This window comes from Malaclemys terrapin, chromosome 5 (assembly GCF_027887155.1).
Source record: "Malaclemys terrapin pileata isolate rMalTer1 chromosome 5, rMalTer1.hap1, whole genome shotgun sequence".
NCBI lineage: Eukaryota > Metazoa > Chordata > Testudines > Emydidae > Malaclemys > Malaclemys terrapin.
In genome coordinates, this window is record NC_071509.1 from 110744858 (window position 1) to 110757764 (window position 12907).

At 46.1% G+C, this 12907-nt stretch overlaps 1 protein-coding gene across 2 annotated transcripts in view; it reads right to left on the bottom strand.

The window, feature by feature from the left end:
- UBE2D3 (ubiquitin conjugating enzyme E2 D3) overlaps positions 1-10041 on the bottom strand; it is a 28565-nt gene extending 18524 nt beyond the window's left edge. The window contains exon 1 of one of the 2 annotated variants that reach the window (XM_054029374.1): positions 9603-10041. In XM_054029374.1, the coding sequence (XP_053885349.1) occupies positions 9603-9626 (24 nt within the window). In that variant the 5' untranslated portion in view covers positions 9627-10041. The remainder of the gene's footprint in view (positions 1-9602) is intronic. The other variant, XM_054029375.1, reaches the window with a different exon arrangement.
- Positions 10042-12907: the final 2866 nt, after the last annotated feature.

Genomic DNA, 12907 nt, shown 5'->3' on the forward strand with positions numbered 1-12907 from the left:
AACACACTGGCAATTTGCTAGTAAGCAGAGGACTGTTCAAACTCAGGAATTCGTGGTTCAATTCTAGTTTCTGGAGGTGGTGTTCTCTACTCAGACTCTTCTGTCCCCATCCCCCAAGCCTCCTTGTTCTTGTTTTCCTCTGCTCCTATCCATCCCCACCACTACCCCAGACCCTATTGTCCCCCACCCTCTGCATCTGAATCAAGTTTTATCCTCCCTTCTACTGGCTCCCAAGCAGCATGGAGAGGGAGCATTGACAACACAGGATAGAGCCCCCATGTTCTCACACTGATGTCCCTGCAACCAGTAAGTGCACCTGAAACGGAGAATCCTGCTCAGGTCCTTGTGTCCTGGGCTGGAGGATACTCAGTGCCAATCAGAGAAATGTTCTGCCAAATAAACAAGCCTCTACTAAAACAGACAAATTGTGATTTTTCATACTGGTAGTTCAGCCAAGCTTGGGTAAATTTTCCACAGAGACAGCAAACTTAAATTCCCTGTAACAAAGCACGGAGACACTACAGCTTCTCAGAATATTCTGAAGATATTTTATAATGGGCAATGTTAAGCAACATAACTTGCACTTTTAGTGAACACACAACCGCTATTTAGATTCACACTGAACCTCATGTCAGCATGTCACTTGATTTACTAATCCAGGATTCTTTTATTTTAAATGTTAAAGTATTCAAAGTCAATTTTTGAAATTCTTAGTGCAGCTTTTCATTCATGTGAGGCCTACCACTTAACAAGTGACTGATTTCTTATGGACCCTCACTTTTTATGAATACAAGACTGTGAATGAGAGTTCATGTACATGGGTAAATTTACTAACATAACTATACTACTGCTATAGATATATTGCTGTAACTTTCCACGTGTAAATGTTCTGGAAGAATGTCCACACAGGAAGTTACACCAGTACACTTGTAGCAATATATATTTTACTAGCATAATTATACTGGTATATTTCCTTGTGAAGAAAAGCCCTAACTTATTATTCTATCTTGGAGGGGATAAATAAAGATTTTTGAAGTTTAAGGGGCCCCTGATTGACCCTCTCTTTTTTCATCCCTTTAAGGAGCAAATGCCCTGCTGTGATCTCAGGCAGGGGTCTACATCACTGGCTGTGGTGCAAGATGTAGCACCACCACCTGAGGCAGAAGTTGCCTCCACAGAAGAGACTGTTTGTTCATAAAACAGCCACTGAAGCGAACCCTCAAAACTATTGGGACAATTCTGGAAATGGTTAATCACCTCCCAAATGCGAAAGAGGCTGACCGGGAGAAGACGAAAAGTACTTGTACTCCACCCACACAAAGGATGGTATAGCACTGAAGGGAGTGATGGGAAAAGGGGTGTTCCAAGGAAATGCTCCAGGGAAGCTCAGTCAGCTAAGTCAACTTATCCCAAACTCCCCACCCTCAGGCAGGACCATCCCTACTCTCTCAAAGACCCTCTGATCTGCTATTGTGACGGGATTAGAAAAAGACATACTGTAGTGTAGGCTTTATGCAGGACAGCATCTTCACATCTCCAAACTGACTTCACTAGACAGCTGAAATTCTGGTTTCCTCTCAAACCTTCCACTTAGACCCCACCCCTCTTAGTGGGGGGGGGGGGGGGGAGGGAAGAGGAGGAAATTTGACAGCTGCCCAAACCCTCAACACACACCTATGTTTTTAGGATCCCTCTGCCTTTTTCATCTCAGCTGTAGATTGCATCTGCCTTTTTCATCTCAGCTGTAGATTGCATCATGCTCCTATTGCCATATATAATGCTTCAAGTAGCAGAAGAGTGAAACTAACCAGGTGTAAGGAGCAAAACCTGTTTCTCTTCTCTCCTCACCCATAGTAGTCAGAGACAGAATTTATGCCCCTGGTGCTTTTAAGGCAAGTGAAGCACGTGTTGGAGCACAGACTGCAACACCAAAACAAGGTGGCTGAGGTAATATCTTTTATTGGACCAACTTCTGTTGGGGAGAGACTCTTTTGAGCACTTTAGAGCTGTGTAAACTCAAAAGCTTCTCTTATCCACGGAAGTTGGTCCTATAAAAGATACTACCTCTCCCAACTTGTCTCCCTAATATCCTGGGACTGACATGGCTACAACAACACTACATACAACAATGCAAGGTACCAATTTTTGTCATTTGAAATGGAAACTCCACAAGATGAAGAAAAATGAAGCGCAACTTAACAGCAACATCTACTTCCTGAGCAAATGCAAGGAACAAAACATAACGCTTGACCTCTACATACAAAACTAAATATGCTGAACAGCTCTGGAGACGGACTTCATAAAACTGAGGAATCATTTACTGCACCTCACATACTCCAGAAAGGACCACCTCAGACAAGAAATCACCATATGTTCCCACATACTGGAAGAAAAAAGATCATGCAAGAAATCTAAAACAACTATCAAGAATAGCTGATGACAGCCATCCAACACAAATACAAGAAGTGGAACCAACTACTCCACAACCTACAAAACTCCACCTCCAGGAGAAACCATGGCACCAATACCTACTAAATGAACACTACATGATGCCCGAACATCTATGGAGACTACTGCTAATTAACTGAATTATCTGCACTCTCTTGGGGTAGGTCTACACTGCAACTGACAACCCACAACTGGCCCGTGCCAGCAGACTCAGGCTCATAGGGTTTGGGCTAAGGGTCCCTTTAACTGCGGTGCAGACATTTGGGTTTATCTGGGCTTCAGCTGCAGCTCTGGGACCCTCCCACCTCACAGGGTTCTAGAGCCCAGGCTCCAGCCCGAGCATCTACACCACCATTAAATAACCTCTTTGCCCAAGCACCAGCCAAGGGTCTTTAATTTCAGTGTAGAGATGCCCTGAGGGACTGAACTTCTGCTCTGCCACAGAACTTGATACCAGACTAAGAGCATGTCTACACTACAATCGATGACCTATGTAATTACTGCAGTGGCTCATGTCCACATTACCCTCTTTCTGTCAGTGATGTGCGTCCTCACCAGGCGCGCTTTCACTAACTGAAGAGGGGCCGTGTGTGTGCGGGGGGAGGGGAGGGAAAGGAGAGTTCTGAGAACCAGGCTTCTCACCTCTCCACTTCTAGGCGGGAGCAGGGGGAAAGCTGCCTGTGGTTTCTCGCCTCCAGCAGGGAGATCTGCACCCAGAGTCCAGTCGGCTGCCGACCCCAGGGGACGGCAAGGCTTCCAGAAGGGAACCCAAGTGGCAGCCCAAACCGGAAGCCTGGGTGGCAGCCTGGCTTATAGCAGAGACCCAATAGCAGCATGGCTGGGAGACGGCATTCTTGTTAATTTCACGTCCCCAGCAGAATTTTAGCCAACACCAGATATAAGTAACACTGCCACAGACAAGAGTGAAACTAACCAGGTGTAAGGAGCAAAACCTGTTTCTCTTCTCTCCTCACACATAGTAGTCAGACAGAATTTATGTCCCTGGTGCTTTTAAGGCAAGTGAAGCACGTGTTGGAGCACAGACTGCAACACCAAAACACAGTCACTGCGTCACCCTAACTACACTGAGAGAAGCCCTACGCCTCTCGTGGAGGTGGAGTTATATCATCAGTGTACTAGGGTAATTACATCAGCGGAAGCAAGGCTGTAGTATAGACCAAGCCTCGTGACTTTTTCTCTGTCCCCACCTTCCTTTCCTCCCTATGACTTGAGGGGTGTTAACACATTTCAAGGGACCATCTAGCTTGAAGTGGCCTGTTAACTACTTATGTAAACAATCTGTTTCATCTTGTATTTAGCTGTGACACTCTGAGGGGTAGTCTACCCCGGAAACATTAGAGAGGCTATGGTGAGAGGCGGTAACTATGTCAGTGGGAGAAAGTCTCACGCTGACATACTGCTGCTTATACCAGCTCTTAGGTCAATGTAACTTGCCTTGCTCAGGTGTGTGGATTATTCACACCCCTGAGCAATGTAAATTATACCAAAGTGGTAGCGTAGACAAGCCCTGAATAAGTTTCCCAGTCCTGAAAGAGGGCTCTGTGTAAGCTCGAAAGCTTATCTTTCACCAGAAGTTCGTTCAATAAAAAAAAAATATTACCTCACCCACCTTGTCTAATATCGTGGGACTGATACGGCTACAACACTGCGTACGCCAAAACAATTCATTCTTGGCCTTCACAGTTACTTTCAGAGGCCCACTGTCCTTTAAAATAGGCAAGTGACATTTTTTGTTAATTGTGGCTTTGCAAACAGTTTTTATGTTTAATCTCAAGAAGTATGGACAGATACTTTGTCACCACCATACCATACAGCTAGACCCCATTTGCTGAGACCCTAAAAGCCAGCTCCAGAGTCTAAAAGACTCCAAGTATGATGAAAGAATGATACATACTAGAGGATCAAAGTGACTGGAAGGCTATCAGTGCAATTTCTAGCAAGCTGAAAAGAAAAGGCTTAAAATTTGTGTGCTGAACACCATTATTTCTTTGTGCAATCTGGGTCTTAATTCACTTTTTAGAAAAATATTTGCAGTTCATTCACTCAACCAGGAACACACTGAAGTCCAAGAATTTTAAAGGTAATCTGCAAAAGTATTTTGAAACATTTTCTTTTCACATTTTTTTTTCTTCGTGTTTAAAGATGGCCTGAAAATTTTTATTAGTCCTGGTCTATATTACAAGGTTAGGGTGACAGAAACTGCCTTGTGTCAACCTCGCTATGGAAAGGTCTTCCCTTAAATTTGGCTCCCACCAACGTAAGTGCTTCTCTATGCCAAGTTAGTACTATATCACCATGTCCCCAAGCGGCGCAGAGTCATAATTGACGCAATTAGGTTAATGCAATGTCAGTATAGACACTGCTGCTTGAGTCAACTATTACTGGTTTTCAAGAACTGTCCCACAATGCCCCACACTGACAATACAATCGATACAAGTGCTCCTGGTAAGGAAGCATACCACTGACCTAGGCAGCCAATGTGTACACACACAAGCTATTTAATATCTGAACTGGCTATATGCGGACATAAATTGGCTTGACATTTTGTAGTGTAGAAATGGCCTTAATCTTTAAGCTCAAATATCAGAAGTGTTATGGTCTTGCTGGAGAACCTGTGGGAGTTCTCAGGAATGTTTATTATAAGATGCAACACATCAAGTGAAGGAGCCAGAGTAACAAAGCCTTCATTTATCCAAAATATTAGCCACTGTAGTTAACGACCTGTTAACAAAAACAGTGACAGAAAATCCCTTTCCCACTTCTTTATCAACCTTTACTCTTTGCTCTTGCGATGCACCCTTTCACTATCTCTCCAGGAATAAGCCTTTTCTGAACTGAAGTATTTTATAAAAGAAGCATTACCACCAATTCAGCTGAAAATATGGTAACATCAGAAGGGTGGGTGGGTGTGAGAGAGAGAGAGAAATCCCTGGTGTACACAATGGCCACAGTCAGCCTAGATAGGGCTGGAATTTCAAAAGTAGTAACGAGAAGAGAAAGTCTAAAAACCTTTCAGGCTTCTGTCATAAAGCAGCAAAAAAGAAACAAGCTCAAAGTTTGTGCTTCAAAGATGACCTACAAAGAGATATCTTATTGTCATCAATTGCTTTTTCCAGGATCTGTTCTACTGCTTAATACCCATTTTCTTATAACACCGCTTATTTCCCCAACCTTTTAACAAGCACAAATTCTCCCAATTCCTGTAACAAGCTCAAACCCTTGCCTCCAAATCACACGATAAAGGCAAACAGAGCAAATCATTGATCAAGATATAAACATCACAACAAGGATTGCTGTATAGTGGCAATTCCCACCTTACTTGGAAGGAAGCCATTTTAAGAAACCTCAGTGACTACTTTTAATACCTCAAATAGCTATATTGGTACTAAATAAATAAATACAGTGACTAAGAACTATGGGACCTCTTTTTCAGCTTGACATATTGAACCACCTTGGCATCTCAATATATTTCTTCTTAGGACCTCTTACTGAAGACCAATTCAATAGATGCACAGGAAAGGTAGTTTATTATAAGAATGCACTAGAGGTGGGAAAATCTGTTTAAAGTCTGTTGAGACATTTGATTAATTTAAGAGGACACTTAGTTGCTTCTGTCTTTGTATTGTTACAAAATTTAAAGTTACTAAAACTAAAAGATTAGACATCTTTTTCTGTCCCATCCCGTCCCCACCAATTTTTATACTCCACATATATGTACACAGTGCTATCAGAGTCAATTTCACTATTTGCCTTGCATAACCAGTTTTCCTTTATTTGTGTAGGGTTCTCAAACAGCAACAGAATAAAACTTAAATTAGGAAAATGATAGAGCAAAAAATATTTGTTAGAGGCGCTCTGGAGCAAGACTAATTTTTAAAGTATGATTTCAAGTTACTAACCCTTTATCGGTGATTAACGGACAACTTGCCTCAACAAAGCTGAAAAATATCCTGCTTCATTCATTCATTTATATATTTTAAACACACTGTCCCTCACTAGTGTCCTCTGGGCATTAAATGCAGTGTACATCCTCCATTTGAATCATCTTTTTAATCCTACTCCTGCACTCTCTCCAAAACTATTAGACTGAAGAAAAAACTTTTCCTGAACAATATTATGGCATCCTTGGTCCCACAGTGCACAAACAGATTATTAGTATTTTAATTTCCTTATTTTAAGAGTAGTTGCCATAAAAATGGTCTGATGCAGTCAAATTCCCAGTAGATCAAAACCATCCCACTTCTTTGGGCAGAAACTGACAACATATTTTGGACTGGGAAATAATCTCAAAGCTACCTAGTACCAGTACATTGGTAGTAATGTAACGCGTGTAAAAAGTTAATGCTGTCAGTTATAACATTTTCATCTATTTCTTCCCAAATACCAGAAGTCAGTATTCTGTTTTAAGTTAATTTAATCCTTAAACAAGAAAACAGTAGCTTCAAGGTGAAAACTGAAGACTCAATGAGTTGAAGAGTCTTTCCTAAAAAGTTACCCAAAAATACATAGCCTAATGTTTTCACGTATTCTAAAATACAACTTCAAAATGGTTTATGAAGTGCCAAGTCAATATTAGATAGCCTTTGTAAATTAAAAAAAAAAAAAAAAAGTAGTCTTATCCTAAATCCCAACTTTTAAGAACAAATTTCTATATGTTAGCAAGACCTGAAAGTCTATTTTTACTTACCTGCCAAGCCCCAAGTTTAATATTTTGGTTCACTTCAAAGAGCATGGTCCTTAACAAAGGAATCAAACCAGATCAGAAATTGAAAGAAAAATGCCTCTCCTTTGTGTGTTTGTGATGTCATCTGCTGAAGACAATGAACTCTGACCTTGGCAGGTAAAATTTCTACAGACTTGCAAGTTAGACTGAATCAGGTATGTACACTTACAGTGTTCTGAGGTCTTGGACTTGCATTTTGCAGCCCTGGACTAGTGCCAAGCACATACTATAAGGAAGCACGGAGTTTCAAAGTCTGATCTGTTGCACCACAAAAGCTAGAAACTGATGTCCGGATGAGCTTGCCATGCTTGGAAAGCATCACAGAATCCCAAATTACAGATAAAGCATTCATCTAACTATAATTGTCTCAGATGGCAACTGCTGAAAATCAAGTCAATTGTAAACAGAACAAATTTGGATGCATATCTTGCAGCCCTGGTTTGGCTATGCTAGTCAAAAATGGTTATCATTTCCAACCACTAACCTTGGACAGGAAAGATTTGAACTCCTGGACATATGACTAATAATAAAAAAGTGTTTATTAAGACAGTGCTTAAAAACTATCCAAGAATGCAGCCCCATTTTGTTAGTCCCTACACTCCAAAAATCTTACAATCTAAATAGACTTCTTGGTACAAAATTACTTTTAAAAACGTGCTAAGGCTCCAAGATATCAGATTAAGTATAGATTATGCATTTGAGAGTTTGTCTTGATTTATACTTGACAAATTGCTCAGACCTCAAGAAGTCTGAGTTCAGGATGCATTTCACTTGTATGCACTGGTGACAAAGCATACCAGGGAGTCACCCAGCTGCATTTTAAATTTAAGTTATATCATCTACGGTTACAGTGGAAACAAGTTTTGGTGGCAAGTTTACCAGAAACTATTTTGGAAGTGTTTTAAGAGTGTCATTTTAATTCAAATCTACACATTCTCCTACTTAAATCAACAGTTTTGAATTTAAGAGTTTTGTTATTCTTGAATGTAAGCAATAAATTAAGACACAGTAACATTATGCTCCTGTTAGATAACCAAACTAGTAAGTCAAGCCACCAGACCTCCACAGTAAGAGTGTCAAGTTAAGAAAAAATATGACAAACCCTAATCACTGTATCCAAAATTGACATTTTCAGTGTATGATTTAACAGCACTATGAGTTTCTGGTTTGTTGGCAAGCTGTAAAGTGACAAAGACAAAAATAATCCATCTAGTCTCAAAATATTTAAAATGCCATAATGCTTGTAAATACAGATCAACACCAATTTAGAGCTTAAGCTATTTATCTTTAATCATGCTTGTCATTAAGACCCCAACAGTTTGGGAGCTTGGATGCTGCACTATAACACTAAACCTTTGTTCCACAGGAACGTCACAACTGAAATTGAGAAGATTTACAAGTTACCTAAACTCCACCTTCTGCCACTAACCTTACTCTTTGGAAAGGTTAAGCTTCCATCACCCCAACATTTTTTTTGAGTTAGCTGTAAAGTTACTCCACCCTGCTGGATTGTGCAAGGGTGAAATTCTCAATAGATCATCACACAACAGTCTTCCGCCCCCAATAAAGTAAGAGATGAGGTAAAAAGCCATTCCTCTACGACATTATGAAAGCGATGGGTTTCCAAGGGGAAGTGGAAATCTAGAGGAATAGGAGCAGCTGCTGCTGTGCAGAGTGAGTTGACGGGAGCGTGGACGTGTGTGTGTGTGATGTTATTGCAGAAAGCAAGAGACCCGGAAAGAGCCTGAACTAGGCAAACCCGCCGCCATCTTACAATGCGGGAAAGAAGTTACACGCCAGGGAAGAGAAACCAAATCTGGCCGGGAGGCGGATTCCCCCTCGGGAAGGAGCGACCCAGCACTGACTGTCCCTGCGATGTAAATACAGCCACAGCACAGCCGGGGAATCAGTAACAGCAGCAGCGCAAGAGATGGAGGCGAGAAGCCGACACCATCTCCGCGCCGGGTGACACTGACATTTAGAGCCTTTGCCCGGGCCCTCCAGACAATCCACAGCCTCCCGCGGGGCCACCGCCACCTTCCCGGTGACTGCGACAAAAAGGGCTCCCGGGCGACATCACCCGCCCTCCCCACCTCGCCCCGCACAGCAGCCCGGGCCCCGGAAGGAGATCAGGCCCCTGCTCTTCACCGCGAGGGGTGGGGGTGGGGGGAGAGAGAAGAGTCATCCGCCCCGGCCGGAGGCCTCCCTCACTCCCCACCCAGAGCCGGGGGCACCGCGCACACACCAGGCAACCTCCTCCCCCCACCCCCCGTGCGGGACCCAATAACCCCGAGCGACAGCAACACCAACACCACCCCAGAGACTCGCCCCCGCCGGGGCCTGACGCGCAGCCCCGGCGGCGGGGGGTGGGGGGAAGCAGCGCCGTCTCCCCGGCCCGGCCCTCGCTCACCTTGTTGATGCGTTTGAGCGCCATTATGTGTGTGTGTGTGTGTGCGCCGCCGCCGCCCGCCGGGCCTGTCTCTGCGCCGCGGTGACTCCGGGCTCCGCTCGCGCTGAGGGGGGAGGGGGATAGTTGCGTCTCTCCTTCCTCCGGAAACAGCCAGGGGCGCCCGCCCGAACGGAGCGCAGCCGCCCACAGCCTCCTCCCGACGGGCGGGTCCGGCCCCTTCTCCGGAGAGCGCTGCCTGCCACCGCCTCGGAGAGGACAGACGATGAGCTGAGCCGAGCCGCCGCCGCCACGGAAGAAATCGAGCTCAGCCCCTTGCACACCCGCCGCCGGTGGCGAGGCGAGGAAGAAAGGAGGGGACAGCAGGCACCGCCCCCTGCTCCCGGGGGCGGGTCACTGAGGAACCTCGTCTGCACCCCCACCCCTCACTGGAGCAGGGAGGGACGCGCTAACCGCCGCCGCCGCCGCCTGGGAATCCGCGCACGCGCTACCAAGACTGATGGCGGGGGGCGGGCGGGGGGCTTCAGACGCGTGCAAGTTGCGCGCACGCGCCTTCTAGTGCTGCGGGGGTGGGGGAATGAAGAGGGGGAGGCTCGTGGGGCCTCTCTCACGGGAGTAAGACCGCACGCGTGCCTGTTCTGGGGAGGGGCAAGAGGCGCCGCTTCTCCAATCAGAATCCCGTCCTTCCCTCTTCGCAGACAATGTGAAACCGGCGCATTAGGCAGGGCCCAGTTTCCCCCTGCGCTTGAGTAGGCGCTTTGTCCGTCGCTTTGCGGGCTACGGAGTACCCCACACAGCGAAGGCTCTTGCCGGGCCTGCGATTTTCCTGCGTGCCCGGCTCGTGGTCACTCCTTAGTCCCCGCCCCGGGGGGTTGTCTGTGCGTGTACACAAAATGGCCGTCGAGACCGGATCTGCGTTCGTGTTTGGCTCACCTCGTACTGGTATCCCTCCGCTCAGCCGCTGTGAAGGGGAAACAAACCCCGGCGGCGCTAGAGGAGGAGTGGCATGAATGCCCCTCCCCTTCCTGTTTGTATCCCTGGACCCTGGGTGTGTTTCTAGCTCCCTGTACGTCCAGTATAGACGCAGCAGGTTTGCACCTCGGTGGAGGCGAGGTCAGGCCTATCCCTAGCTGCGTTCACCTGTCCAGTTACACCGGGGTACAGTTACGCTGCCTTGCTTGCTAGGATTGCTGGATGTACAGACACACCTTGGTTAGGGTTGCTAACTTTCTAATTACATAAAACCCAACACCCTTGTTTTGCCCTGAGGTCCCGCCCCTTCTCCGAAGCCCCACCCCTGCTCACTCCATCCCCCATCCGTCCATCTCTCCCCCATCCTCACTCGCTCATTTTCACCAGGAGGGGGTGAGGCTCTGGCTGGGGCTGAGGGGTTTGGGGTGCAGGAGGGGGCTTGGGGCTGAGGGATTCGGCATGTGGGAGGGTGTGCCGAGCTTGGGATGGGGTGCTGGGCATAGGCTCCAGGAGGTAGTTTGGGTCCAGAATGGGATTCAGGGATGGCGATTTCGGGTACAGGCTTGGGGCTTCCGGGAAGAAGCCAGCATGTCTCTCTGGCTTCTAGGCAGAGGCGTGATGAGGTGGCGCCAAGCACTGCCCCTGCCCGCAGGCGCCGCTCCTGCAGCTTCCATTGGCGCAGGGCCCAGCCAATGGGAGTTGCGGAGCCAGCACTCAGGCTGGGGGCAGAACGTGGAGCCCCAGTGGCCGCCCCTATGTCTAGGAGCCAGAGGGACATGCCTGCTGCTTCCTGGGAGCTGCACAGAGCTGGGTAAGCCTGCCAGCCCCATGCCAACTGGACTTTTAATAGCCCAGTCAGCAGTGCTGATCAGAGCTACCAGGGTCCCTTTTCAACCAGGTGTCCTGTTCAAAAAACAGGCAGGTGGGAACCCTAACCTTGCTTGCTGTGACAGCAGCTCTGTGGCTCCCAATCCTTGCATAGCCTTAGTCCTTCAGCGGCTCTCAATTCCCAAGTCCTGTGGGCCATGTCTGACCCCCTCTCCATACGTGCCACTGTGCTCAGCAATTAAAGAGTTAAAGGTGACATTATTACGCTTTATAATTAGGCCTGGTCCACACTAACCCCCCATTTCGAACTAAGGTATGCAAATTCAGCTACGTTAATAACGTAGCTGAATTCGAAGTACCTTAGTTCGAACTTACCGCGGGTCCAGACGCGGCAGGCAGGCTCCCCCGTCGATGCCGCATACTCCTCTCGCCGAGCTGGAGTACCGGCGTCGACGGCGAGCACTTCCGGGATCAATCTGGGATCGATTGCTTACCACCAGACCTGGAGGTAAGTGTAGACCTACCCTTAGCTCCTGAATGAGAATAGATGTGGACAAATTGGAGAAAGTCCAGTGAAGAACAACAAAAATGAATAAAGGTCTAGAAAACGTGACCTATGAGGGAAAATTGAAAAAAAATGGGTTTGTTTAGTGTGGCGAAGAGAAGATTGACAGGAGACATGATAACAGTTTTCAAGTACATAAGAGGTTGTTACAAAGAGGAGGGAGAAAAAAATATTCTTCTTAACCTCTGAAGATAGGACAAGATGCAATGGGCTTAAATTGCAGCAAGGTCAGTTTAGTTTCCAATTTGTCAGGGTAGTTAAACACTAGTATAAATTATCTAGGGAGGGTGTGGAATCTCCATAATTTAAGATTTTTAAGAGCAGGTTAGAAAATAGCTGTCAGTGACAGGTTTCAGAGTGGTAGAGCCGTGTTAGTCTGTATCAGCAAAAAGAACGAGGAGTCCTTGTGGCACCTTAGAGACTAACAAATTTATTTGGGCATAAGCTTTTGTGGGCTAAAACCCACTTCATCAGATGCATGCAGTGGAACATACAGAAGGAAGATATATATATATATACAAAGAACATGAAAAAATGGGGGTTGCCATACCAATTAATTTAATGGTGTCCAGTTTGCAAATTAATTCCAGTTCTGCAGTTTCTCGTTGGAGTCTGTTTTTGAAGTTTTTTTGTTGAAGAACTGCCACTTTTAGGTCCGTAATTGAGTGTCCAGGGAGGTTGAAGTGTTCTCTGTCTGGTTTTTGCATAGAGACTGTCCGGTTTGGCCAATGTACCTGGTAGAGGGGCATTGCTGGCACATGATGGCATATATCACATTGGTAGATGTGCAGGTGAACAAGCCCTTGATGGTGTGGCTGATGTGATTAGGTCCTATTCAAGGGACATACCTATTCAAGGGACACCATCATAGGACCTAATCACATCAGTCACAGCCGCCGCTGCCACCACGCAGCACAGAGAGCAGGTCAGGCCAGCTCTGCAG